Below are 27882 nucleotides of genomic sequence, written 5' to 3'. Positions count from 1 at the left end.
AAGAGGGCAAACACCCAATTATATCTGCTGCACACAGCAAAGAGGCCTGGTTAAAGGTCAAGCCGTGTGCTGCAGAGTCTTAATGGCACTTTTCAAAGCAGTAAGTGTAGAAGCCATATGAGAAGTACTTTGTATTCAAGACAGCTGAAGAACATTATCATCAATTGTGTAAAAGTTGAGAAAAAAACTCAACTTAGCTAGCATTGCTATCTATCTGTATCTTGTTAATAAAAGGCTGCAGCAGTAAGCCTGAACTGCCATCTGACTGGTTCGAGACAGATGCTCACATCTGGTCTGCAATAAGATCACTCCCGACACGCATTATGGCCATCCACCAAGCCGCCATCAGTATGTGCTAGCTTTTGCTGACACATTATGCCAATCATGCTCAGTTGAATTTGTATTGATTTTAGAGATGCAGGAAGCCCCCAACGAGAGAACCAGAGCTCTCAAAATTCAACAGCCGCAGTGAGGACGACGCTTTGTGAGTGAACTGAAATACACTGAAATGAACATGTCACAGCCAATACTGTTAAAAGTGTATTTTATTTATTCATTTACTTTTTAAGGCAAATCTTTCATTTGTCCCAGGTTTACTTCACAGTGCATGAGTACAGTGCATGCATTATGTATGCTTAACACATTCAAGTGTGAAGCAGATCAGCACTCCTGCGGAGTTCAAATTTAACCCAGTACTCAGTGATGCAAAATGATTAGACATATTTATAAACAGTGCATCAATTATTCCACCCATGCAGGCATAAACATTTACCGAAATTCTCAAGTCGCACAAGATCTTTCTTGACCACAGAACAGCCTCGAACACTGGCTTCCAGGAATAGCAGCATTGCTCCGTTTGGAGGAAGTTCACGCTGCTTTTACTGCCAAAGGTCACGGCTGGAGGACTTCATCCGTATGGACAGATCTGTCCACTTACAACACGCTGCAGCTGGCAGTACAGCAGTTATGCAACCAACAAATGAAGCGTGCTACATTAATACCACATGAGAAACTAACCAATGTTCTCCAGCTATGCACAATTGCACAAATCAATAAGACTGGAGTCACAATAAATGCTGTTTTCTGACTAGTACATACTTAGAAGGTATATTCTCTGGTGAAGTGTGCAGGTTGCAGTGCTGTTTCAACAGATGCAGAGCAGAATCTGATAAGGCCTGCAGGCAGGGCTAAGATCAGGGCTAAAATAAGCTGAGGCTAAAAGAAACGTAAATATCTGACTACCAAAGAACATGTACAGTACAGAAACAGAGATGGAAACAAGATGAGGGTGATAGCTGCTATCTAATCCTGCTTACACAGTGTCAACGCTGATAGCGCATTGAACATATTTTAATCGTGTCAAGGCTTTCGGCACCGTCACAATGCCATGCTGACTTACACCAAGCATACGTCTATATATCATGAAAATGTGAGGACAATTTCAGAAACAAAAAATGATGGAGATCTGGGATGGAAGGTCGTACACTTTTGTTTTTAACCAAGGAGATGATAATACTTTGATATATTTCGTACTTTGATATTGTTCATGGTACTGTATGACTACCATATTAATATACCATGGTATTTTCGTGTTATTTCAAAGAAGACCATTTAATATTGGTGCGTATTTCAAATGCACCAATATTAAAATTATGGTTAAAATGCCCCTATTATGTCATTTCGAATACTACCTTTCATGCAGTGTGTAGTGTAGCTGAATGTGAATGTAAACGATCTGCAAAGTTGTAAAGCCGAAAGTGCACATTAAATAAAGTTATTTCGTCTCCCAAAAGAAAGAATCGACTCCGAACAGCTGACACGTCACAGGGTAACACATTTGCATAATGCCCATCTATGTTCGATGTTGGCCGGCCGTGAACAACTTGCCCCCATCATCGACCACTGTAGCTTGTTCGTGTGGTTAACATTATGTCATTTTACTGACGACTGCTTTTCTAATCTCAGGGAGTTCAACGCAGGATTCACAAAACGCTTGCTCTTGAAAGATGGCTCAGTACCCAGTTTGGACCAGCTGGCTCCACTGAATCACAACCTGTAAGTATGATAAATAATAGATGTTTATATTTTCTATCGAGCTTTCAATATACGGAACTGTGGCAATAATAATATATAATTATATTATATATAATTTCCTACACACGCTGTACGTGGTAGACCAATCACAACAGACTGGGCCATCTGACCAATCAGAGCAGAGTAGGCTCACGGAAAGGAGGGGTTTAGAGAGACTGAATCTTAGAACTGCTTCGAACGAATGGTTTGAGAATCGCTGGAAAATGAGGTGATATTAAATGCATATTTTGAGAAAACAAAAGCGTTTTTTTTTTACCTTGCATGCATATAAACCTGTTGTAGGAGACTCCCAAAACAATATTAGGAACCTTAAAAAATGGCATAATAGGGGCACTTAAATGCTTATAAGACGATAATTCGTTTTTATGTTATGGTTGATAAATGATATTAAAAGCCAGTATTAAAATTCTATATTATTTAAAAATAAAAAGTAAAATAATAACAAAAAAACACTCAAATACTGAAATCAGCTGTTGTAAATATGACTACAGATTACATTTTTCATACTATTTTGTCCAAATAAATAAAAAAACAAAATACTAAAATCAGTTGTTTTAAATGCTACAAGTGAATTTAGGGATCGCAAAATTATAAATATGAAAAAATGATATTTTGAATAGCATGGATAACACTGCAGCTAACAGTGTTTTTTAATTATTAGTATTTTAAAGATCAACTTCAAGCGAGTGTCAGATGTTGACAAAAGTAATCTAAATGTAAAAACAGGAGAAATGAAAATACACAATTAAATACTGATAAAGAAAAATATCCGCTGAAAACCAATATGGTACTACAATTTTCTCTAATGTACTTTTTATCTCTAATAGTAATGATACTTTCCTTGACTGGCTTGGTTTTTTAGATGCACACTGAACTATGTCATGGATGTAAAGATTTTTTATGAGGTACAATCATTAACAATTCAATTATCCAAGAAGGAGACTTAGAATCTGCATAAAATCAGGCCTTCCCTAAATAGCACCAATATTCTTCATGTTTCCCAATATTCTGAGCACTGAAATGTCCTGAAAAATCAGCAGAGTGAGGGTTTAATTTCTATCAACTCAAGCCCTGATGTCTGACGTAGATGAATCTGCTGATGCGACTCGTGATGACAACATTAAAAGAGAAGGCACATGAATTACAAACCCTTCTACTCATCCAGCCCTGCACAGGTCACATGGATAATTCTGCAGGCTTACAATGTAGACCTCGAGGGAACGTAGTGACATAACAGGATTGACAGCATCAGATTATTCCGGTGCTTGGGAATACAGGGTTTCAGCCTGAAACATGCTAAACAAACATGAAATCATACAGATGGAGGTCAAACACACAGCTTACAGACTCTTCTTGAGCCAGATGGCAGCCTGAGATTGTCGTAACACATGATTTTAAACAAAATTACAGCAATACCGCCATGAAACACAGGCATTTGAAATCACTAGCTGCACAGAATCGCACAAATCGTGTAATGAGAGACATATCACTTTCACTCTCACGTGAGACTGACATTTGAGCCAATCCATTATTGGAAAAACCCTCAGGTTTCCTGTTCCACTTTTAGATATGATAGCCATCTTTCCTGCCTGCTGTCACCTAAATACAAGGAATAAAAAATTTAGCATATAGAACAATTAAAAGTTGTCAAATCATCAATTAAACATGCTTTAAATATTTCAATATTTTACAGACAGTCCTTCATTTTCCTGCTCTAAACTTTCAGAGTTTGGCAATAATCTCAATGGGAAAACATAAAACTGCCTTTGTGATACGGCCAAAGTCATCGTGAGAGCAGATAAAAATCAAGGAAACCCAAAGAAAGACGTGGCAGCTGACCATTACGGAATCTCAAAATCAGCATCATTTCCCAGAATTCCGACAGCGGAATGTTTTCACAGGCAGAATTTCCGGAGGTCCAGTGCAAGAATAGAGGGAAGCAGGTTTTTATCGGAACTACTTGCAAACACCCAAACCTCCTGTTGACCCTGGCTGAATACGCCACATACAATCCAACCACAACATCCGAATCATAATGCATCCATCTCATAAATTCTGTCTTATCTTGAGTTGTTTATGACATACATTATTCCTTCTTGTTCTAAAGACATAATGTTTTATCTTGGTACAGGTTCTGACATGTTCACTGTTGCACCTCTGAGGTAAATCACTTTCATAAGTCATCTGGGAACAGCTCTTATCCTGAGGGTAGTTTCGTAAAAATGTGTACATCTGATTTCCTTACGATATGATGCCATATGAACTTACTCATGACTCTGTGACACTGAAGACTATATGACAATTAGTTGTAACCGTTCAGCATGTGATTACTTAACCAACTCTGCCTTGACTTAATTGCCAGTCCTTAAGGTTCCCTTTCACTCATGGGGTAATCCTGTCAAATCCATTAAGAAGATTACAGGAGAGCATCTCTGAAAGGAATCAGACTGACCCTGTATACCCAAACAGACAGGGAAAGCATTTCAGCACACTACATCATGAAAGGCTGAAAGCAGAGAATGTAAAGGGGAAGAAACCCAACCATATAGAAACTATACATTGATTATTTCTGAACAATGGCTCTCTAAATGTAGTTCTTATTTACATCAAATTGGTTGAAGTTATATTGAAAAAGTTATTTTTAAAAGACCAATAAAACCAATTAATTAATAACACCTAGTTATTAGCAAATCTAAAAATAATCGTATATTTTCGGATTAAAATATTATATTTTTAAAAAATCTGAAAATGAATATCCATTTTTATACTGTTATATCTTATAGTGAGCTGCCTAAAATTACTTGTAGGATTTAAAAATGTATTTATTCAAATTATTACATTTTAAAAAAAGATTAGTTGCATCAAAAAAAAGTTAATCTGTAAAACAACTTAATCACACTGTTAAATATAATCTCAATTATATAAGATAAGATTTATATGAATTTATTTCTTATTTACAATAAAACTGGTATAAAGTTATACCTAAATTAAAAAAATGTACTCTAAAAAGTTAATAGCAAATCTTAAAATGAATATAAATTTTTCATATTGTTCATTATGTTGTGATGCCTAAATTCTCTTGTAGCATTTGACTTAAATGCTTTACTTTGATTTATTTAGATAACATAAAATGTAATTTAATATAAATGAATGTTATTAAAATATTAATATTTTGTTTAAAAAAAGTCATGTTATAAATGTTTTCATTTTATTATTATAATAACATTTATAACTATTCAAATAAGTAAAAAAAATTAAAATAACAAATAGTATTTAAAATGCAAATAAGCCATTTATCAGTTATCATTGTATTAAGCAGAATTTTAATATCCATGCATCCCTAGAAACATCAAACACCATATCTGGGAGAGTGAGCCTATAACTTCATAACTCATAACTTCATCCTATTACTTGTTTCACTTCTGTTTCAGTTTTTATAACCATTTCTTACTATGTGTAAGTAAGTTGTTGTTTTTTAGCATGTGTGTTTGTCAGTGTTATTTTTTAGGATTACTGATAAACTACTGTCATTTGATTTGTATTATTTGTATTTGTTATTTATTTTAATTTTAGTTACATTATGTCTGAATTTATTATGTCTGTATAGGTCTTTTATTAAGTTTTTAGTTTGATTTCATTTGAGTTATTTTAATACTTCAACAAACTAAATGGAAATGAAATAATATATACAATATATACAATATATTGAATTTGTAAATGTGTATGTACATATACAGTATATATGTATGCGTGTGTGGTTGTACATTCACATATGTAGTTGTTTTTTGTGTGTTTGGCTTAGTGTTATGTTAGAATCATTATTATACTCTTATACCTTTTGTTCTTTAATATTTTGAATTGTTTTTAGCTTTATTTTTTTGTTTTTCATTTAAATTTTAAGTTTTTAAATTTTGTTGTATGCATTTGTCATTTTTGTCATCTCTTTATTTAAAAAATGTGTATAGGTATTATTTATAAAGTTTTAGCTTTGGATCTGTTTTTAGTTGTTTTAATACTACAATTGATTGCTTCTGTTGTCCTCATTTGTAAGTCGCTTTGGATAAAAGTGTCTAATAAATGACTAAATAAATAAAAATAAAATAAATAAAGTAACTCAAACTCTGACATTGCAATATTGAAAAACCTTTCATTTAAACTGCTTTGTACAGAATTGCCATCATTAGTTTGTCACCGGCCTTGAACGTGGCGTCTAAAATATCTCAAAATACCAGCAAGGTTCACATCAAACAGAGGTCACTCGAAAAGGTGAGGGGCAGAGCTTTTGCTAAGAAAAGCTTCTAAAAAGACTTGCCGTCCTGACTGTTGACATGGATACTTTCTGGCACCACAGTGACACACTCCACCATCACCATCATATGTACGGTCAATGGCAGTTGATACAGGCAACTTTTGTGACTTAAGTACAGTGTGCTGACAGTGCAGGTGCTTCGGCCAGCTCTGATGTGCAGTGACTGGATTTAGCTCAGGGAACAACCATAGGGCTCTTATTTCTAACACCCAGTCCAAGAGCCAAAAGACTAAATATCAGTTGGCTCCGTTTCTAAATGGGTCAGAGAAGCTACTGTACCTAATGCCATCTCAATTTGAGTTCACTGACAAACAGGTTATGCCAGCTTTTACCTTATTTCCAAGTCCTGTCTGAAGATGCCAAATAGATGTAACAGGCCATTCAAGCCAACTGTGGCCTGTCAAAAGTAATTTACTCAACTTCAATTCTTTGCGCTTAAAAGGATGTGGAGGACAAATCTGCTATTTCAAAAACCTGCTTGTATTAATAGAGACTTGGTTATCAAAAAAAGGTCGTTATATTAATACTTGAATCCAAATGTGTAAACTTCTGCTTCACTAAATAAGGAGAAAAGGAGGTAAGAGAACAGGTGCATGTGCAAATCAACAAGTTCACATCACCTGCAAAACACGTTCACCAGCTTTTCTTTCCAGACTGTTGTTTGAGACGTAAAACAGTTTGACCGGTCACCTGACATATTATGAACACCCAAACAAGCTCTCACACACTAGAGGTATAATTCCAGTTAAAGTCCTTAATTTGAATTGAATTGAGGTACAAACAAGATGCAGAATTGCACTGAATGTAGGGATGTAATGAAAATTAATTGCAATTCATATCACTGCCATTTTAACAAGAAAAGCAATGTTTGTCAAGATCAACTATGAATGATGGTTTTTACAAAACCTTGATTGACATTTTTGAAAAGGTCAAAAGCCTTAAAAGGAAGATAGATAAAAAGAACGATATAATAAACAATAGATAGATAGACTGATCAAATGATAGCTACATAGTTAGATAAAATGACACAGACAGACGGAGAGATGCTAAATTGTGATAAAAAGCATACAAGACTTCACTGATTTCAAAAACTTCATTTATCTGCTATTGGATCAGGATAAATCCATAAAGAAAGTGGTTTTGGGTCTCTGAACTCTGCTAAGTAAAGGAGAACTGCCTGTGACCATCACACTGTGTTTAGTCTGTCAGAGAGTGGAGCTTCAGCACTAAATCAACATGCAAGTGAGCCAAAAATATCTTGCCTAAATTTGGTAGGATCAAAAAACCTTGCTGCTAAACATGTTGTTCTGTTTTTACTTAGGTCAAGAAACCTGTATATGGTAAAACGAAGAAACAGATTGGCATCCCTACCACAAATACAGCTTTCAGTCGATATCTATTAACATTAATGAGCTCAACTAATCCAGCCTGCAATAACAATGGGTACTTAAAAGCTAATGCACTCATTAAGCAGGCCAAACAGGTCTTTACCATGGCACAGGGCCTTTACATCTTGTGAGCTCCTGTTAAGAACTATTGTGAGTCAGGAATTGCCCCACCTGAACCTGTCTCATAATGTGACTTCAGGAACCAAGCTGTCAAGCCTATAAGAGAACATCCTGCACAGCTATTTAAACATCATAAAAATATAATTCTTTCATTAGAAGATTAAAACATTACTGTAAATCTAATGAGCCATAGCATCTGGTCTATTTTACAGGATTTCCAGGTAAAACATTAATATGTTGCATAACAAAGACTTTAGGGAGAAGAATGCCAAGAATAACATAAAAAATATTTTATATATGCATAATTAGCAACATTAAATCATAACTTTAGTCCTTTTGAGAATATGCACAATGTAATGCACAAACGACATAGTACCTGACTATTTTTTTTTTAAATGGGCCCAAAACATATTTGGACATTTAGACTACACTTAAAAACATATGATTGTCATTACATTATATAATAAAAAACAAGTAGCATTTATTATAAAGTAATATAGTGCACAAATGTTTCACAAAAATGAATTTGATATGTTTTCAATGATCAAACAATAGATATACTGATCAAAATGTTAATAATAATAAAATTAGTTCTGAGAAAAGGTTTAGCATCATTCATTTAAAAGTTTCAATTGGTTAGACTTTTTATTTAATGCAATGACATTCAGACACTTTAAGTCACTACGTATTTTATGGAGTCATTGTACTTTGTATCATAATAAAACACATTTCCTTTCAGGTGTGAAACCATTCGAATGTAATGTTAATGAAACTGGGCCTCATTACACTAGCTTGAGTAAATGCTGTCTTTGACTGTTATTTGGCAAAATGGGCATGGTGTGTTCAATGAGGTATGTCTCTAACATAAGCCAACAACATTTAATCTTTAAAATAACACTCAAAATGTGCCTGTTTCAACACTAAATATAAAAACAACAAATTTCAACGTACATAAATATCACTCAGTGAGCTACTTAAAGCTAAGAATAACTATGTCGTTTGCCAGAAAGAATTCACGCCAACATTTTACACTTTTAGAAACTGAAGAGGTGTGTGACATCTTCATAAATAAAGTCTGAAGACAACAAGGCCTAGGTGAACCAAACCTACACTCTTAAAAATAAAGGTGCTTTAAAGGTTCTTCACAGCGATGCCATAGAAGAACCATTTTTGGTTCCACAAAGAACCATTCAGTCAAAGGTTCTTTATGTCTGAATTTATTATGTCTGTATAGGTCTTTTATTAAGTTTTTAGTTTGATTTCATTTGAGTTATTTTAATACTTCAACAAACTAAATGGAAATGAAATAATATATACAATATATACAATATATTGAATTTGTAAATGTGTATGTACATATACAGTATATATGTATGCGTGTGTGGTTGTACATTCACATATGTAGTTGTTTTTTGTGTGTTTGGCTTAGTGTTATGTTAGAATCATTATTATACTCTTATACCTTTTGTTCTTTAATATTTTGAATTGTTTTTAGCTTTATTTTTTTGTTTTTCATTTAAATTTTAAGTTTTTAAATTTTGTTGTATGCATTTGTCATTTTTGTCATCTCTTTATTTAAAAAATGTGTATAGGTATTATTTATAAAGTTTTAGCTTTGGATCTGTTTTTAGTTGTTTTAATACTACAATTGATTGCTTCTGTTGTCCTCATTTGTAAGTCGCTTTGGATAAAAGTGTCTAATAAATGACTAAATAAATAAAAATAAAATAAATAAAGTAACTCAAACTCTGACATTGCAATATTGAAAAACCTTTCATTTAAACTGCTTTGTACAGAATTGCCATCATTAGTTTGTCACCGGCCTTGAACGTGGCGTCTAAAATATCTCAAAATACCAGCAAGGTTCACATCAAACAGAGGTCACTCGAAAAGGTGAGGGGCAGAGCTTTTGCTAAGAAAAGCTTCTAAAAAGACTTGCCGTCCTGACTGTTGACATGGATACTTTCTGGCACCACAGTGACACACTCCACCATCACCATCATATGTACGGTCAATGGCAGTTGATACAGGCAACTTTTGTGACTTAAGTACAGTGTGCTGACAGTGCAGGTGCTTCGGCCAGCTCTGATGTGCAGTGACTGGATTTAGCTCAGGGAACAACCATAGGGCTCTTATTTCTAACACCCAGTCCAAGAGCCAAAAGACTAAATATCAGTTGGCTCCGTTTCTAAATGGGTCAGAGAAGCTACTGTACCTAATGCCATCTCAATTTGAGTTCACTGACAAACAGGTTATGCCAGCTTTTACCTTATTTCCAAGTCCTGTCTGAAGATGCCAAATAGATGTAACAGGCCATTCAAGCCAACTGTGGCCTGTCAAAAGTAATTTACTCAACTTCAATTCTTTGCGCTTAAAAGGATGTGGAGGACAAATCTGCTATTTCAAAAACCTGCTTGTATTAATAGAGACTTGGTTATCAAAAAAAGGTCGTTATATTAATACTTGAATCCAAATGTGTAAACTTCTGCTTCACTAAATAAGGAGAAAAGGAGGTAAGAGAACAGGTGCATGTGCAAATCAACAAGTTCACATCACCTGCAAAACACGTTCACCAGCTTTTCTTTCCAGACTGTTGTTTGAGACGTAAAACAGTTTGACCGGTCACCTGACATATTATGAACACCCAAACAAGCTCTCACACACTAGAGGTATAATTCCAGTTAAAGTCCTTAATTTGAATTGAATTGAGGTACAAACAAGATGCAGAATTGCACTGAATGTAGGGATGTAATGAAAATTAATTGCAATTCATATCACTGCCATTTTAACAAGAAAAGCAATGTTTGTCAAGATCAACTATGAATGATGGTTTTTACAAAACCTTGATTGACATTTTTGAAAAGGTCAAAAGCCTTAAAAGGAAGATAGATAAAAAGAACGATATAATAAACAATAGATAGATAGACTGATCAAATGATAGCTACATAGTTAGATAAAATGACACAGACAGACGGAGAGATGCTAAATTGTGATAAAAAGCATACAAGACTTCACTGATTTCAAAAACTTCATTTATCTGCTATTGGATCAGGATAAATCCATAAAGAAAGTGGTTTTGGGTCTCTGAACTCTGCTAAGTAAAGGAGAACTGCCTGTGACCATCACACTGTGTTTAGTCTGTCAGAGAGTGGAGCTTCAGCACTAAATCAACATGCAAGTGAGCCAAAAATATCTTGCCTAAATTTGGTAGGATCAAAAAACCTTGCTGCTAAACATGTTGTTCTGTTTTTACTTAGGTCAAGAAACCTGTATATGGTAAAACGAAGAAACAGATTGGCATCCCTACCACAAATACAGCTTTCAGTCGATATCTATTAACATTAATGAGCTCAACTAATCCAGCCTGCAATAACAATGGGTACTTAAAAGCTAATGCACTCATTAAGCAGGCCAAACAGGTCTTTACCATGGCACAGGGCCTTTACATCTTGTGAGCTCCTGTTAAGAACTATTGTGAGTCAGGAATTGCCCCACCTGAACCTGTCTCATAATGTGACTTCAGGAACCAAGCTGTCAAGCCTATAAGAGAACATCCTGCACAGCTATTTAAACATCATAAAAATATAATTCTTTCATTAGAAGATTAAAACATTACTGTAAATCTAATGAGCCATAGCATCTGGTCTATTTTACAGGATTTCCAGGTAAAACATTAATATGTTGCATAACAAAGACTTTAGGGAGAAGAATGCCAAGAATAACATAAAAAATATTTTATATATGCATAATTAGCAACATTAAATCATAACTTTAGTCCTTTTGAGAATATGCACAATGTAATGCACAAACGACATAGTACCTGACTATTTTTTTTTTAAATGGGCCCAAAACATATTTGGACATTTAGACTACACTTAAAAACATATGATTGTCATTACATTATATAATAAAAAACAAGTAGCATTTATTATAAAGTAATATAGTGCACAAATGTTTCACAAAAATGAATTTGATATGTTTTCAATGATCAAACAATAGATATACTGATCAAAATGTTAATAATAATAAAATTAGTTCTGAGAAAAGGTTTAGCATCATTCATTTAAAAGTTTCAATTGGTTAGACTTTTTATTTAATGCAATGACATTCAGACACTTTAAGTCACTACGTATTTTATGGAGTCATTGTACTTTGTATCATAATAAAACACATTTCCTTTCAGGTGTGAAACCATTCGAATGTAATGTTAATGAAACTGGGCCTCATTACACTAGCTTGAGTAAATGCTGTCTTTGACTGTTATTTGGCAAAATGGGCATGGTGTGTTCAATGAGGTATGTCTCTAACATAAGCCAACAACATTTAATCTTTAAAATAACACTCAAAATGTGCCTGTTTCAACACTAAATATAAAAACAACAAATTTCAACGTACATAAATATCACTCAGTGAGCTACTTAAAGCTAAGAATAACTATGTCGTTTGCCAGAAAGAATTCACGCCAACATTTTACACTTTTAGAAACTGAAGAGGTGTGTGACATCTTCATAAATAAAGTCTGAAGACAACAAGGCCTAGGTGAACCAAACCTACACTCTTAAAAATAAAGGTGCTTTAAAGGTTCTTCACAGCGATGCCATAGAAGAACCATTTTTGGTTCCACAAAGAACCATTCAGTCAAAGGTTCTTTAAAGAACCCTCTCTTTCTTACCTTTTTGTAATCTGAAGAACCTTCTTTCGCCACAAAGAACCTTTTGTGAAACAGAAAGGTTCTTCAGATGTTAAAGGTTTTTTATAGAACCATTTAGACAAAAAGGTTCTTCTATGGCATCGTGAAGCACCTTTATTTTTAAGAGTGTATATGCATTTATGTAATATTTTGTAACCACACACTCCATAACCCCAAATTGTGTACAGCTCAAATGACAAAATACAATAATGGCACCTACTCCATGCCAAAACTACAGAATACAAGACCCCCAAGAATATTTCTGAATATTTCTCTTTTTTTATTTCTTTTTTTATTTTTACTTTAAAAATAAATATACGGAACCTAGGATACTATATATGCCAGTGGCTACGGCACCTAATCTGCATCCCATGAAGAAAGGCATATGATGTTACCATGGTGACCCTCTCCACTGCTGTGGATGTGCAAGTCTGTGTTCTCAGCAGCACAGCAGACAGCTCAGGCTAATTTGTGTTTCTAGGTGTGGCTTCAAACCCAGCGAGACCACCCCCCTCTCTCTTGTCATGGCCAACCATGCTCATTCTTTGTTTAGCCTAGATCCATCCCAAAATGACTTAATTTCACGCTGATTCACCCCTTATTGTACAGTGTTTACTTGGCAATAAACCCAGACCAGAATAACCTGGAATTTAAATTTTTGAGTGAACTATTCTTTAACATTAATGCAGATATGTGGTGGCAATAAGCAATTATGGTGACAAATTGTATTAGGAACAACGCATGATATCAAGCACAATCAAATCTGAACACTAACCTGGAAAGGAATGTGGATTGGGGGACCCTCTCTTCAGGCACTTGGAACACAGGACATGCACAGAGTAGTGAAGGCCAGGCCATTCCTGCAGAAGAACGTTTAACTCTTCCACTAGGGGAATAATGGCTTGCCAAGCTGTCCAGATATTTGGCAAGGATGCATGGCTGGAAATGGAGAGGGTCTCAGGCTGCAATCGGCTCCGAGAGGGCCGGTAACTCACCGTCACAGGCACTTTACCCCGATAGGCAAAGATGTGATGTTTTCCATCGGACCGTTGCACCACGTGGCTGTTGATTTGCACGCTATACCGTGCAAAAAGTCCAAGAGGGGTGAAGAAAGGAAACCTGTATTCAATCTGCAGCTGCTCAACCGAGAAGAACTGACCAGGGATCGACGACCCCCCACTGGCCGAGGCCTCAGGATGGGGCTCCTCGTTGCTGACCTGACTGGGAAACTTATACCAGACGATGGCCCCATTAAGTGGCTTGCTGCGAGGTTTGTTGACACAGTAGCAGACGCCCATCTTTTCCAGCAGTTCCATGATCAGGTGCAAGTCCTGCTGTGTCTGTACCAGGGGTTTGAGCAGCAATCGAATCACATTTGACGGCAATAGGCCGTGCAACAGAAAACCCTCCACGTGACCATGCATCTGCGTAGACCTGGCATTACCTCCATCATCTCCTTCAGCCTGTAGTTTCTCAAGCATTGCAGCGAGGTCTCTCTGAAAAAACACATTCAAGATGGCGATAAACCGGGGTAGATTGTGGAAGACGTATTCTTTCAACGTCATGCTGTCTTCAAAATACAAAAGTTTACCACTCTCATGTAGGTACGAGAGCGCGCTTTGCAGGCGGTCCTCCGTCAGCCCAGCCTGAAGACCCAACCGGGCCGAATCCCACCAGGAAAGCCATAAATCCTGTGGCTTAAAATGCAGTTCCTCAAGCATCTGCCATGATTTTGGCAGGACTCTGTGAAGATTGGGAAAAATCTCCCTGTGATCGGCGACAGACATGAGCTTCTCTTTCAAATGCTGGATGTTTCTTTGCACCACCACGCAACTGACGCAAATCACGGGAGACAGGATTTGTAGTCGATTGTTGAGCATATATTGCAACTGAGACTTTCTACGTCTCATGTTTTTATCCGTGACCCCATAAAAGAGAACATGGGGGCTAGAAGTCCGAACATCATAACCTTGCTCAAGGGCTTCGTCAACCTGCAGGGCAAGCACTTGTAGGCATTCAGTGTCCATTTTTTCCTGGAGCGAAATCTGTCTGTGAATATCCAGGCACTTTTCTTCAACCTCGACCTCTTCACACAAGTCACAGTGGGTCCCTACAACGCACACAACTGCATGTGGCACCTTGGCACTGAGCAAGTGAAGGAAACTGCCAACAAGGGAGTAGAAGCTCTTCGATGTGTACAATTTCAGATTCACCACCAAAACATAAAGTGCTCCAGGAGAGAGGAAAAAGGGTTTGATAAGATCATAGTTCTGTTTACCAGATAAATCATATACAATGAATGTAAGACTCCGATCTGCATCCGCAACCCAGTTTGTCACGTCAATACCCCTACATCCAATAGCCATCTTGGCATCTGACGGTTTGTTGACAATGCACTGCCTGAGTGTGGTTTTCCCTGCATTTCCCTGACCCATCAAAACCAGTTTAAGCCTGGGTTTTACAGCAGGTTGGGAATGTGCAAGTTCTTTCTGATAGGCAGCTATGTAGGGGATCCCCTTCATGCACACTTCATACGGAGGCTGAATGAGAGGATTATCCTTCACCTTCCAAATGTTGACTTTGGCAAGTTTTCCGAAATTGTCTGGGAGGATGGCGATTTGGTTACCCTGTAAAACCAGTTCCTCCAATTTCCCTAGCTCTACAATAGAGTCCGGGAGAAATGTTATGCTATTATTGTCCAACCACAAATTAGCAAGATTGCACAGCTGTCCTACCTCCTCAGGGAGGAACGTCAGTTTATTCCGGCTTAAATACAACTCCTCCAAACTGGTGAGTTTGATAATAACCTGAGGAAAATGTTCAAAAGAGTTTGAGGAGAGATTGAGCATTTTCAGCTTCTGCAGTTTCCCAAACGATTGTGGCAGGTTTGTGAGGAAATTATTATCAAGCATCAGGCTCTCCAAGTTCTGCAGCTCACAAAACGTTTCAGGCAAAAACAAGAGGTGAGTGCTGCTGAGCCACAAGATTTTAATAGATTGGAGCATCATGATGTTACCCGGAAGACCCTCTAGTTTATTCCCAGAGCAGTCAAGCTCCTCCAGATCAGAGAGGGCAAGTATTTCAGAAGGGAAACGCTGTAGCTTGTTATGATCCACATCGAGAGTTCTGAGCTTCCTGAGCTGTGAAAAGAACCTGGGGAAATCATGCAGCTCATTGAAGCTGATATCAAGCTCCTCCAGACTTTGCAAAGTCCCAATCTGAGATGGCAGGTACTGGATTTTGTTATGACTGATGCACAACTTTTTAAGCCCCTTGAGAAGATCAATATCTTCTGAAAAGTGGTTCAAGCAGTTGTGACTGATATCTAATTCAACCAGCTGACTAAGTTGAAATACTGCAGTGGGAACAGTTGCAAACTTGTTCCTACGAAGGATGAGGATGCGAAGCCTGGTCAGGGTTGAGCCCAGTCCCTCTGGAAACTCTTGAAGAGAGTTGTTGCCCAGATTGAGGACCTCGATCTCCTTTATGTCCTCGGGTAATGTAATTTTATGGCAGTTTTTGGTGCTGAGAGTCAGCTGTCTCAGATTGCTCCTCAGCTTCCTGGAGCGCAAAGCAGCATCCCTCCATAATCTAGCTGTCTTCAGGTTATTCTCCTCAGCCATCGTATCGAAGCCGTGCTCCTCCTTCTTGTTCTCATTGAGCACAGTGATCAATCAACTAGGCAGCATTGTGCTGCTTTCACTTGCTTTATCGATTCGGGTTCTGCGCACAGCAATCCAGATGAAACCAACATTTAGACCATGCCGATTTCATCTTCATCCGAAAATATGTTCAATCGCATTCAGGAAAACAGGGCTGGGCTGCGTTCTTTCACGCATCCTCGTTATCTGCGCCATAGACAGCAGAATAAAAACCGCACGCGCGCATCAAAAGTCCCAGTTCGTGTGGCTGGCGATTCCGCCAGCGCGTCCTTTGATACCACATGAGAGAAAGAATCTAAGACATATCCAGTGGGTTAGAATGAAAGGGCAGTGGTGGCTGCTGTAGTCTTCCCTTGTGTGTCTCCGTCTATTCTCTGCGCATGCAGCCAGCAGTGAACGTTCACAGGAGCAGTACTGCTTCAGAGCCCCACCTTCTCTACGCGCCAGCAACGCAACGCTCGCATAAACAAACGCTTTGATTGATCAGCTGGGTGGTGACGAAGGACGCGTCGCGTATTAACTGCGGTATTGATAATAGCGTTCGTAGTAGCGTCGCGTGCAGTGAAGATGGGATGTTAAAGTAATTTCGTTTCGGTTGTTTTGGTTTTACTAACAGTAAATAACATAATGTTTATGAGACCGTCCGCCACCCAATGTAAATAATAACTTGCTTCTAATCTAAAACATCACATGAGATACAGCTGGATCCTGTTTGCCTAAGATATGAAAGGGACTTTAGTCTTTGTACAAGCAAACTGGAATGAAATACAAAATATATGATAAGTGAAACAAACCAAATTCATGCGAATAAGCCCGCCTGTCTCCTTGTGTTGTTTACAATTATTTACAGAGAAGTGTTATTTGACGCCATCTACTGGACATGATGCGCAGCTGCATTACTTTTGCTAAACTAACGTGTATCTAATCAGAACAGAAATATTAACATTAGAAAGTAAGAGAAATTACATAATTACATGCACTAATAAAACATTTTAAAACAAAATCAGTACATTAGAATAAATGTGATTGTGTTAACAGTTCATTCTTAATTGTCTGTTATTGCATGGCCTTGGAAAATTAGATATGGTGGACAGAAACGGTAAACTTTGTGTTGACCAATCTTGTTGCATAACCAAAACATATCTAAACTTTGCATAGACTATTAAGGTTCAAAGTACCCGAGTACACAAGAGTTTAACTAACAAAAATGTAGTACACTTGAAAATTGTATCTGGATCTTAAGCAAATAGGAATAACATATAAAATGATATCTCTTATTAAAATAATATTGTACAGTGGCATCATAAAAAATGTTTATTGACAAATGAATACAAATTGAGTTTTTCCATTGGATGTGCAACATGAATTAAAAAAGCAATGCAAAGCAGTATTGCAAGTATTAATCACCCATCAGTTAGGCTTGAAAAAAGCCTTTTGCCTGAAACTATTGTTTCAGTTTATCAGGAGCAAGTTTCAGAATACACTACATAAACCCAATCTGCAGTAAAGTGAAAGCTCAGCCTCACCCCACTGATCCAAACCCTGATCCGCTATGGTGTAAACTTTTGCAGAAAAGAAACTGTGCACATTACTGGAACAATTTTAAGAAAACCCATATTAGTTTGTCCCAATTATCTTACATTCACATTGAGACAGGTTTTCATATTTGTCCACATTAAGCAATGTTATTTTTGGGAAAGAGTCTTTCAAATGATCATTTTAGTTTCTTTTCTTGGGGGTTTGAGGTGCTGGGGCTCCTTCAATAGGGGCAGAGATAGGCACACTGCGTGGTTCTCCTGAATGCAAACACTCGTTCACCCGCAGCTCACAGCCGTCCTTCAGCATGTGAATGGCAATTCTGGCAATGTTGCAGGAGTCATCTAGACCACAGTGGGGACGTCCGTCATACTGCATACCAAGATTCTCCAGCATGCAGATTAGTTTTGTCTGAGTACGAGGAACCTGAAAGAAACAAACATGAGACTCTTGAAAATCTCAGAATTTTTTCAAATGTAAAAATCCAAAGCCAACTTCTTATTTAAAACATCAGATACTCAGCTTTAAAGTATCCTGATTTACATCCAATTACAAATTTTTTCATTCCGATTTTTCTTTCCGTGACTTTGCAAGGAATCATAAGGAAAATTAACATGAAAACAAACCTTATAAAAGTTTCCATAAGACTTTCTGATATTGATCCATTTTCTGGCAAACAGTGGGTATCTGATGCAACTCAGTTTGCACTGGGTATGAAGAAATTTTCCCATGTCCCATGACCTACACAGACAAGATAGTGAGCTGTACAGTGTATTTTGTTCTGCATATTAAATTTCATTAGACATGCTTAAAATATGTTTCATCCTTACCCATCTGTCAAAAATGTATATTTGTACTTTGTGCCAAGTTCTTTTTCCTGTAGCCAGGAAACTGCTCGCTTTAGAACCTGATGGAATGTTTCCGCTTCATCCACCGTTTTCTAAAAAAAAAAAAAGAAGTGAAGAAACAAAAAATTAAAGAGTTTGAGCAATTGCTTTCCATTCAATTTTAGACTAAAACATAGAACTATATAGATGGCACATGAAATACACTACTGTTCAAAAGTTTGGGGTCAGTACAATTTTCATATTTTTGAACAAAGGCTCTTTATGCTTACCAAGGCTGCATTTATTTGATCAATAATATAGTAATAAAAAAGTAATTACAGTAAGTGCTGAATAAAAGTGCTGAAATGTGAAATACTATAATAATTTAATTTCTTTATATATATATTTTTTATCTTCTTTTTTAATGCAATTTATTCCTATGATGGCAAAGCTACATTTTAAACAGTCTTCAGTGTCACATGATGCTGCAGAAATCATTCTAATATACTGCTTTGGTGCTCAAGAAACATTTCTTACTATCAATGCTTATCAGTCTTTGATTACTAGAAAATTCAAAAGAACAGCATTAATTTGAAAAATAAACTTTTGAAACTTTAATATAATAATGTCTTTAAACAAAAAAACTCAAACTTTTGACTGGTATTATTGAATATATCTTAAATTGTTTTTTAATTCAGTAAGCAGTTCATATATCTTGCCTGTGTGATTCCGGTAAGTTTTACACAAAACTCAGAGAGCTGTGGGTTCACCACTGGCTTTACATACTCCTGAAATGAGTCTACCTGTAATGATAGAAATGGGATTACAAACGAAATAAGAATGAAGAAAAGTATTATGTGTTAGTGTTCATGGGCTTAACAATCACTGTGACTTTGTGAAGATCTATCATGATTAATTTTGGCACAAGATAAAATAATTTTTTCACAACTAGCAGATCAATCCTAAAACAGTTCACTAAATACACTGTATGATATCATGTTTGGCTGGCAAGAATCAAGCACACATGTGCCAGACCGTTCCCTCACCAACTCACAATCTCCAAGGTGTGTGTGTCTATCAACACCATGGGAAACTCAATGATTTCATGCAGGTAGTCAGGTGGGTTATTCTCTTCACATGTTGCTTCATAATCCACCACACAGATGTAGTCAAAATATACATCAATGTTCCCATTTGCAGCAGCTGAATGCATCAGTTTTTGCCTTTTGTAGTAACTTTTTAGGCGCTTCTTCAGGACATCCTTAACTCCCCTGAAAAGAAATGGTTGTATGAGTAAATGGCAGGTAAAACAAATGTAAAAAATAAAAACTCTCAGTACCGTGTGTCAAGCTTCAGCTCAGCACATTTTGCACGCAGCTGATCGCTGTTCATTCGGTTGATGGTGCCGTTTGCCACTGCGATCTCTTTATATACCGGATCACTGAAATCTCCCTGTTTTGGTGATGAAGGCTCCTGCTTCTCATTTTCTTCACAGGAAGTCTAAATGTGAGAAAAGAAATTGAAACATTGTTTAGTTGTTTAGTGTTAGTGTTGTCTCATCCTTATATGTTGATGCATTTGTTTCTTCATCAGAACAGATTTGGAGAAATGTAGCATTACGTCCTCTGCAGTGAATGGGTGCCGTCAGAATAAGTCTCCAACATTTGCTCCTCCATCCCTGATACTTTGGACCCTCTTCGCCCCAACAGATCTACTGAAGATGCCATCTCTCACGTCCTGCACTCTTCCCACATGCACATCCGACAGCAGCAATGGGAACTATGTAAGGCTGCTATTCATCGACTATAGCTCAGTTTTCAATACTATAGTCCCATCAAGCTAGCTTCTAAACTCATGGACCTCGTCCTGAATTCTTCACTCTGCAACTGGATTCTAGATTTCCTCACTGGTAGACCTCAAGTGGTGAAAGTAGGCCAGTTCACCTCCAACTCCATCACCCTGAACGTGGGAGCTCCACAGGGCTATGTCCTGAGTCCTCTGCTCTACTCTCTCTACACACATGACTGCGTGTCTTCCCACAGCTCCACATCTATATTGACTCAGTGTATCTCAGTGTGGTATGGGAACAGCTCCAGTCAAGACTGCAAAGCCCTGCAGAGAGTTGTGCGCTTAGCTGAGCGCATCTCAGGGTCTGCTCTCCCCTCTCTACAGGACATCTACCTCAAACACTGCAAAAGCAGAGCTGTTAAAATCATCAAGGACTCCAACCACCCTGGTAACTGTCTTTTCATTTTGCTGCCATCTGGTAAGCGCTTCCGTAGCCTGATGGCAAAAACCGAGAGACTTAGGAGGAGCTTCTTCCCCCAGGCCATCAGGCTCCTAAACTCAAACTTAGTCTCTTAACACCAACATGACTTCACTTAATTATCAGTATGACACTTAATATACTGACATTGTCACTTGCACACAGCAATTTCTGTAATATTTTATTTATTTACCCCTATTGCTGCTATGTAACTACCCTGTACAACCTGTTCGCACATTCTTCTCTTGTACAAAGACACTTAATATACTGACATTGCCACTTGCACACAGCAATTTATGTAATAATTTATTTATTTACGTTTTTACCTCTATTGCTGCTATGTAACTACCCTGTACAACCTGTTTGCACATTCTTCTCTTGTATATTCCTGCTCATCTTAATATTTATTAAGTCTACAGTATACTGTCCTGCGCATTTTATTTTATTCTTTTTTTTTTTTATATCTTACTTTTTCCATAACTATATTTATATATAATTTTCTTGTGTTTGTATTCTTTAATAATTGCACTGTCCATGGAGCGGACCTGACTTACATTTCACTGCTGGTCATATATTCTCTATATAACCATGTATGTGACAAATAAAAAATCTTGAATTTTGAAAATCTTAAATCAAACAGCTGATAAAAACATCGCAATAATCCACAAGTAATCCACACAACTCCAGTTTGGCCAGAAGCGACGGCCTGAAGTTAAAAACATCTTAATGATGGATTTGTTTATTACAAACAGCAGCTTTTCACGTCACAAGACATTAAATTATAGACTGGAGTCCTGTGAATTACTTGTGGATTATTGTGGTGTTTTTATCAGCAGTTTTATTCTGATGGCACCCATTCACTGCAGAGGATCCATTGGTGAGCAACAAGAAACAAACTCGTATATATTTTCGATGACCTGAGGGTTAATACATTTTCTTTGGCAAATTTACATTTTGGGTGAACTATTCCTCAACAGTTAAAAGCAACTAAATAATACATATTTGTGCTAAATATGAGTTAAAACAACACCTAACATAAGCTGACACTCTGAAATCTAACACAGCAATCATATATGTGGGAGAAATATTTCGTCACAGCTTATTAAAATCACACAACAAGGTCACTAATTACTGACAACATTTCTAACACTTCTAACTAATTTAGTAATTTACCAAAAATGTGTTTGACCTGTACTATAAATTATGGTGATTGAAACCCCCACAAAAATATAATCAAATATTATGCATAAAAAAGAATGGCTGCCTTTCATTACTTAGCCAGAGCAATACTCATAAACATTACTGTCAATAATATTACGTGTTATCGACAGTCACTAAAACTAGACTGTCAGTGTTTAGACACTCACATTAGCGCAGCATTGCTCCTCTTTATCCTCCTCAGACGTTGAAGTCTTATTTGCAGGTTGACTGCTCTTCTTCTGCGACTCCATCAGTTTTGACAATTTAGGTAATTTCACACTCACATCTGGTTTCGCGCGTTTACGCTAGGTGTCTCTTATGTAATCCTCTCCTGTCGAATTATTACAACCCTAAATGATTGTCTATATATTTCAAGTTTCTTTTTTTGTACATTGTACTTAAAGCTAGCCCCTGTATGCAAAGAATTAAACTTCTGATTAGCTACAGTTTCTTAAACATGAGCCAAGTAACACACGCTAACCTGACGTTTCTAAGTCCACAGGAAGTCGTCATTGCAAAGGTCGAACAATTGTAGAATAAAAGCCCCATACTATTTATTTATTTACTTATTTTTGTTACAACAGTTTATTCATGGTTATATTGTTTACGTACTCGTCATTAAAGAAAAATAAAAGCCCCCTTCAGATAATTCCAAAATAAACATTTTCTCAAAGTGCGTAATTTGTGTGCATTCTCCTATCTGAGGTTAATATGCAGAGACAACTAAGACAAGTATTAACACTTGCAATATTATCTATCTATCTATCTATCTATCTATCTATCTAATTTTTCCTTGGTAATGCTAGTTATAAAAAAAAAAAAAAAAGTGTATTAATTTTGGCATCCAAACATTACAAATTCAAACATTTAAACAGTGTTGACATGACACTATAGGTCATGACAAACATGTCTTACCACAACTTTCCCTGTTGAAAAAAAACAGCATATGCTGGTTAGGTATGTTTTGACCAGCTTAAACCAGCAAAGGACCAGCATAAACCAGCAAAGGGACCATTTTAAACCAGCAAAGGACCAGTTTAAACCAGCAAAGGACCAGCATAAACCAGCAAAGGACCAGCATTAACCAGCAAAGTACCAGCATCCCAGCATCAAAACATATCTAACCAGCATATGCTGTTTTTTTTCAACAAGGTTATGTTGTCTTTATGTTGTACTTCTAGAGAGGATAAGTCAGATAAGTATTTTTTGCTCCAATACTTTATTTGAAGTTTCAATGACTATGAACATGTAAAACATTGCATTAAAATGCAAATAATGAACATACCTAATACCATTGAGAGAACTTTTTTTTACAGTGTCTTTAAAGTGGTTCTGGCAAACCTGTATTCACACTCAAACAATGCAATTTAAAATGGGTGACAAGAAATTAAACAACAAATTAAAGTGCATGCATTACCTTGAACAAATGGTACACATTACATATTAACTTACATCACTAATATCATAATCCTGTTGTGCAGTCAATCATAGTGAGAATCAGTCATAATCAATTAAAATACAGAAATGTAAATACTTTGAGTTTTACATTAAAATGAGCTGTTCAGGAAAGAACAAAAACATGAAATAATTTGCATACATATATCCAGTTCAACTCTGGTCTCACATCTTTTGGGAAAAACACTGATTTCTTTTTGGGTCATCCTGTCTTTGCTCTTAACAAGGTTTTTCAGATCAAAACCATTTGTTGCTCTCAAGAAAGAAGTTAATTTCAACTGAAATTTTATGATCATGATTTACAGTTTAGCATATACTGGCCTGCAGATTTACCTAGACTTAATTAACACTATCATTTTATAAAGGTCCACGCAAACCCAAAATCAACCTCGAGAACTTTCACACAACCCTGCGCAGAAACTAGCATCAATGCATTTGACAGGCACTGGAAAACAAACAAATTTACCCTCATAATTACATTCGTATAGCACCATGAACAGTATTTTTAAAAACATAACTCATCCTATTGCACAATATAATCCAATATTATTGACAATAAACATCTCAAGTGTCCATATGGCTTCACAGTCCAACAGGTCCTTGGTCAAAGAACGTCAAAGTTGCTGTGTTTTTTAAAGAGGCATTTATCACAATGTCTGATGGATATGTATGCAGGATAAACTGCCCCAAAAGCAGATTCTCAGTAATACGGCCCAATGTCTTCATATCCAGCATAGCTTGGCCAATTGGGAAAGATTCCACGAGAGCATCTGGGGCTGCCGTATCGGTCAAAATGAACGTCCCAATCACACACACCATATCGCTGATGGTCACCGATCAAGTCATTTGAATTCTTCATTAGTGCTGATTGAACGATTCTGTAATTCTGTCCTTGGTTGTTATCCCAGAGCATTAAGTCATTGACCTCATAGCAAATGGCAAACTCAATGCGTTCATGTGGAGGCACCTGATCAGGCAAAGTAGCCTCGAATGAAAAGGTATCACGGTTTGAGCCAGTGTAAGTGTCCTTTACGTACTGGCATTCTATGTCTGTGTGACTTTTCCAAGTGTCAAACGTAATGCGAAGCTTAACGGCCTTCTCAAAGGAAAGGTTTTTGACTTTGACCGTGCCTGCTATAGATTTTTCCTTAAGCATGCAGTGTTCGAGGCAGATGTTTTCATTTTCTATACGTTGACGAAACTTTAAGTAATCTGCAGACGGCTGGTCAAAGTCGAGGGTTAACCTGTCCTTCCCTTCTGGCAGTGTCAGTGAAGAGCTAAAAAACTGCACGATATTGGTTGGGACATCAATGGGATCATCAAATTCAGAAAAGAACTTCACCATTGTCAGGGCGAGGCCGTTGTGATCAGCAAAAGATACTCGTTTTTTGGCCCAGCCAGGTATCGCCATGGGTGCGCTGGCCCCATTTGACCCTGACTGCTCCCTAGGAGAGCCAAAACTAAGTTTGGCACTTTGACACTGGTGTAGACATGGCCGCAAGGGCCTGCTGCATTTAGACAACCTTGGGTTCAGGAACTCTTCATTTGTCAGATAAATCGGCATGGCGAGTTCAACTGGCATGGTGGGTTCGTTGGGACGGCAGCCACGTGCACTGAAAATGCAGAAATGTATATCAATAACCACATTAATACAGTTAGAAAGGTCTGTGAATGTTGGTTTAAAGCCGATGAAATCTTCCCATATTTGACTAATTCAAATTTCACACTTGTACTTTAATATAGCACAGCATGAAATCCTTAACATATACTCTGTATAAAATAATTAAATCATTATGCACAGCAAACAGGGCTTAATATAGACTGAGAGTCAAATAATTAAACATTACGCAAAAGATTGCAGCAAGTGGGTCAAACAAGTTTATCTTAGTCGAGGCCGGAGTGGGGATATGGAGTAGCATATTGAGAACCAAAGAGACTGAACTACAAAAGATATTGAGCACCCTCTAGTGTTCATAATTTGTAAAATATTTCATTCAAAATTTTTTAAAAGACAAAGAACTTGATTATCTGACGAAATACAATCTAAGAGTCACTAAAAAGGGAAATTTTGTTTAGAAAAGACCTTAATTTTTTTAGACTGCTGAGTATTGTAACACGGGGTGAGCTGTAACACTACCAGTTTAACCCAGGGATCTTAAACTCAGTTCCTGTAGGGCCACAGCACTGCAGAGTTTAGCTCCAGCTCTAATTCAACACACCTGAACCAGCAAAACCGATGTCTTTGGGATTACTTGAAAAGTAATCCATGCTGAGTTTACCTAAACCCCTGATCAAACTCACCTACCGGTGGTGATCCTGAAGACCTTGATTAGCTTGTTCATGAGTGATTGATCAGGGTTGAAGCTAAACTACGCAGGCCATTGGCCCTCCAGGGCAAGATCTGAGCAACTCTAGAGTAGATGATGCAAGACTGTTTAATAATTATTGGTTTACAGGGAAAAAAAAAAAAACATATAACATCCCATCTACAAGCGTTTCATCTACATGAAAATCTGCTAGAAATGTCATGGCTGAGGAGATAGGGACACTATTTTACAGTGTACTTCTATTGGTCCCATATATAGATTGTAGCATACAGGCCTATATTTGCCACAATAATTCGAATAACTAACCCATACACAGGTATGTTTTAAGATTTGAGAGTTTGTTTTGTCTACTTCTGTATTTGTTTCTAAATTTCCATTCAATGTTAAACTATTTAAATATCTTTTAACACTACATTCTGTAATTACCACAATAAGCTCATGTACACAATTTAAAACGTCCAGCAGTGGGTTGGTTGTAACAGCACTCTTTGTAATTTGACATTAATCTACACAATGTAAAGATAAGCAATACGTTTCAAAACAACTTTAATTTGTATTAGACAAATATGGGAATATAATTTCAAAACGTCTGAGACAAATATTGCTTAAAAAAATCGTGTTAAAACACTCATCTACTAGCTTTTATAACGTTAACTATAAAGTCAGGAACAAGGAAACATTGTTCCGGTCTGTCTGGGTAAAGCGAGATAGATTTTCTTTAGATTAAACCAGAAAATAGTGAGTTGAAATAATAGGCAATGGCAATCAGCTTTAGAATCAAATAGTTTCGCACCTGTTGGAGCTCATTTGCAGTTGCAAATTTCGCCCTGGTCCAACATACCATCACGCTATATCTCACTGCTGCCTTTGTTTCTGATCAACCCCTCCTCTCTTAATCGTTGATTTTTTTTTTTTAAATCCCAATGTTATGCAAGATTGCTTTCCTTTTCCATGTCTATTAAAAAAGCGTTAAGCCTAATATCATCTGTTGCTCTGCATCATGCTCTTCCTGGTTTGTAGCCGTTTCCTTGGGCACGACCGTGTTTAATAAAAGTTTCCTCCCTCCCTTAGATAAAAAAAAAACCCGCTGCGTGCTGGAACACGAATCAACTGTAAGTTGAGAGCATAAGTGAATGCATACCTGTGTTACGGCATTTGAACTGGTTCAAACTTCTTCAGCAAGCCCAGTGTTTTTTGTTAATGAATACAGCTTCAGCTCACTAGAGTAATACGCTCGTGCTGATGTGCGACCGGCGGCATGTGCGTACGGTGGCCGAGAGAGCTCAACGCGCTGCAACTTAAGAAAACACATGCAAATTGAAAAAACACCAGCAAATTAAGAAAACATCTTCATCAGTTTGACAACACACGCGCTGCAAATCCTCACAGCACATGCAAATGAAGAAACGCGCTGCAAATCCTCACAGCACATGCAAATGAAGAAACAAACATTTAAAAAAAAACATTTTGACCCAACAAACACAGAACGTTGCCTCAACGTAGCCAACCTTTTAGCAACGTTGTAACAACATGGCTAAAAGGTTGTTGGTTCTACATTGCGTCGTTGAGGTTGTTACTGCGTTGTCGACTGCCTTAAAAATAAATGGAGGTAAACGGAGGAGCTGCGGTTTTTTCTGGATAAAAACACGATAACGTTTACATTTATCAACCGATTTCAGAGGTTTGTGTCTGTCTTCAACCCCAACATTTGAGCTTTTCTTGTGCTTCAGGTCAGAACACAGCTCATTCCCTTTGAAATACTGGAAGAAAATCTAAATAATACATCTTTAAGCACTAATAATTTACCATCATTGAGAAAATTGAATAAAACCAGCGAATACAAATCAAAAAGTGACACTCTTGGTAGTCTGCTTTTTATTTTGATAGCACTCTATACAGATATAAACTCCACAACAAACAATAACAAATGCAACTGATAATCTTTTATGGATCCAGTAAAACTTACAGTTACAGTGGTAAAATATTATGCACTGATACAGTGCACAGT

General features: G+C 37.0%; 3 protein-coding genes across 6 annotated transcripts in view; all 3 read right to left on the bottom strand.

Annotated features, from left to right (window-relative positions):
• Window positions 1-16685, bottom strand: part of LOC107703587 (malignant fibrous histiocytoma-amplified sequence 1 homolog) — a 30986-nt gene extending 14301 nt beyond the window's left edge. Inside the window, exon 1 of the mRNA XM_016506272.1 lies at window positions 13377-16685. Coding sequence (XP_016361758.1) covers window positions 13377-16224 — 2848 coding nt within the window. The 5' untranslated portion in view covers window positions 16225-16685. The remainder of the gene's footprint in view (window positions 1-13376) is intronic.
• Window positions 16686-17562: 877 nt separating this feature from the next.
• On the bottom strand, window positions 17563-22605 carry LOC107703509 (3'-5' exoribonuclease 1-like). Its single transcript, XM_016506140.1, has 7 exons — window positions 22260-22605; window positions 19966-20126; window positions 19681-19897; window positions 19346-19429; window positions 18630-18739; window positions 18426-18540; window positions 17563-18225 (listed from the first exon to the last, which is right to left on the bottom strand). Exons 1-7 carry the CDS (start codon window positions 22341-22343, stop codon window positions 17983-17985), a joined length of 1014 nt encoding a protein of 337 aa, XP_016361626.1. The 5' UTR covers window positions 22344-22605; the 3' UTR covers window positions 17563-17982.
• Window positions 22606-23298: 693 nt separating this feature from the next.
• Window positions 23299-27148, bottom strand: ppp1r3b (protein phosphatase 1, regulatory subunit 3B). 4 transcript variants are annotated; one of them, XM_016506137.1, is made up of 2 exons: window positions 27016-27148; window positions 23299-25160 (listed from the first exon to the last, which is right to left on the bottom strand). In XM_016506137.1, exon 2 carries the CDS (start codon window positions 25127-25129, stop codon window positions 24248-24250), a length of 882 nt encoding a protein of 293 aa, XP_016361623.1. In that variant the 5' UTR covers window positions 25130-25160; window positions 27016-27148; the 3' UTR covers window positions 23299-24247. The 4 variants fall into 4 exon arrangements, with proteins under 4 accessions (XP_016361623.1, XP_016361622.1, XP_016361624.1 ...); XM_016506136.1 differs by lacking the exon at window positions 27016-27148 and adding an exon at window positions 26668-26978; XM_016506138.1 differs by lacking the exon at window positions 27016-27148 and adding an exon at window positions 26716-26977.
• Window positions 27149-27882: the final 734 nt, after the last annotated feature.

This window comes from Sinocyclocheilus anshuiensis, unplaced genomic scaffold, assembly GCF_001515605.1.
Source record: "Sinocyclocheilus anshuiensis isolate Anshui unplaced genomic scaffold, SAMN03320099.WGS_v1.1 scaffold330, whole genome shotgun sequence".
Taxonomy (NCBI): Eukaryota; Metazoa; Chordata; class Actinopteri; order Cypriniformes; family Cyprinidae; genus Sinocyclocheilus; species Sinocyclocheilus anshuiensis.
This window is presented reverse-complemented; position numbering and strand designations above follow the sequence as displayed.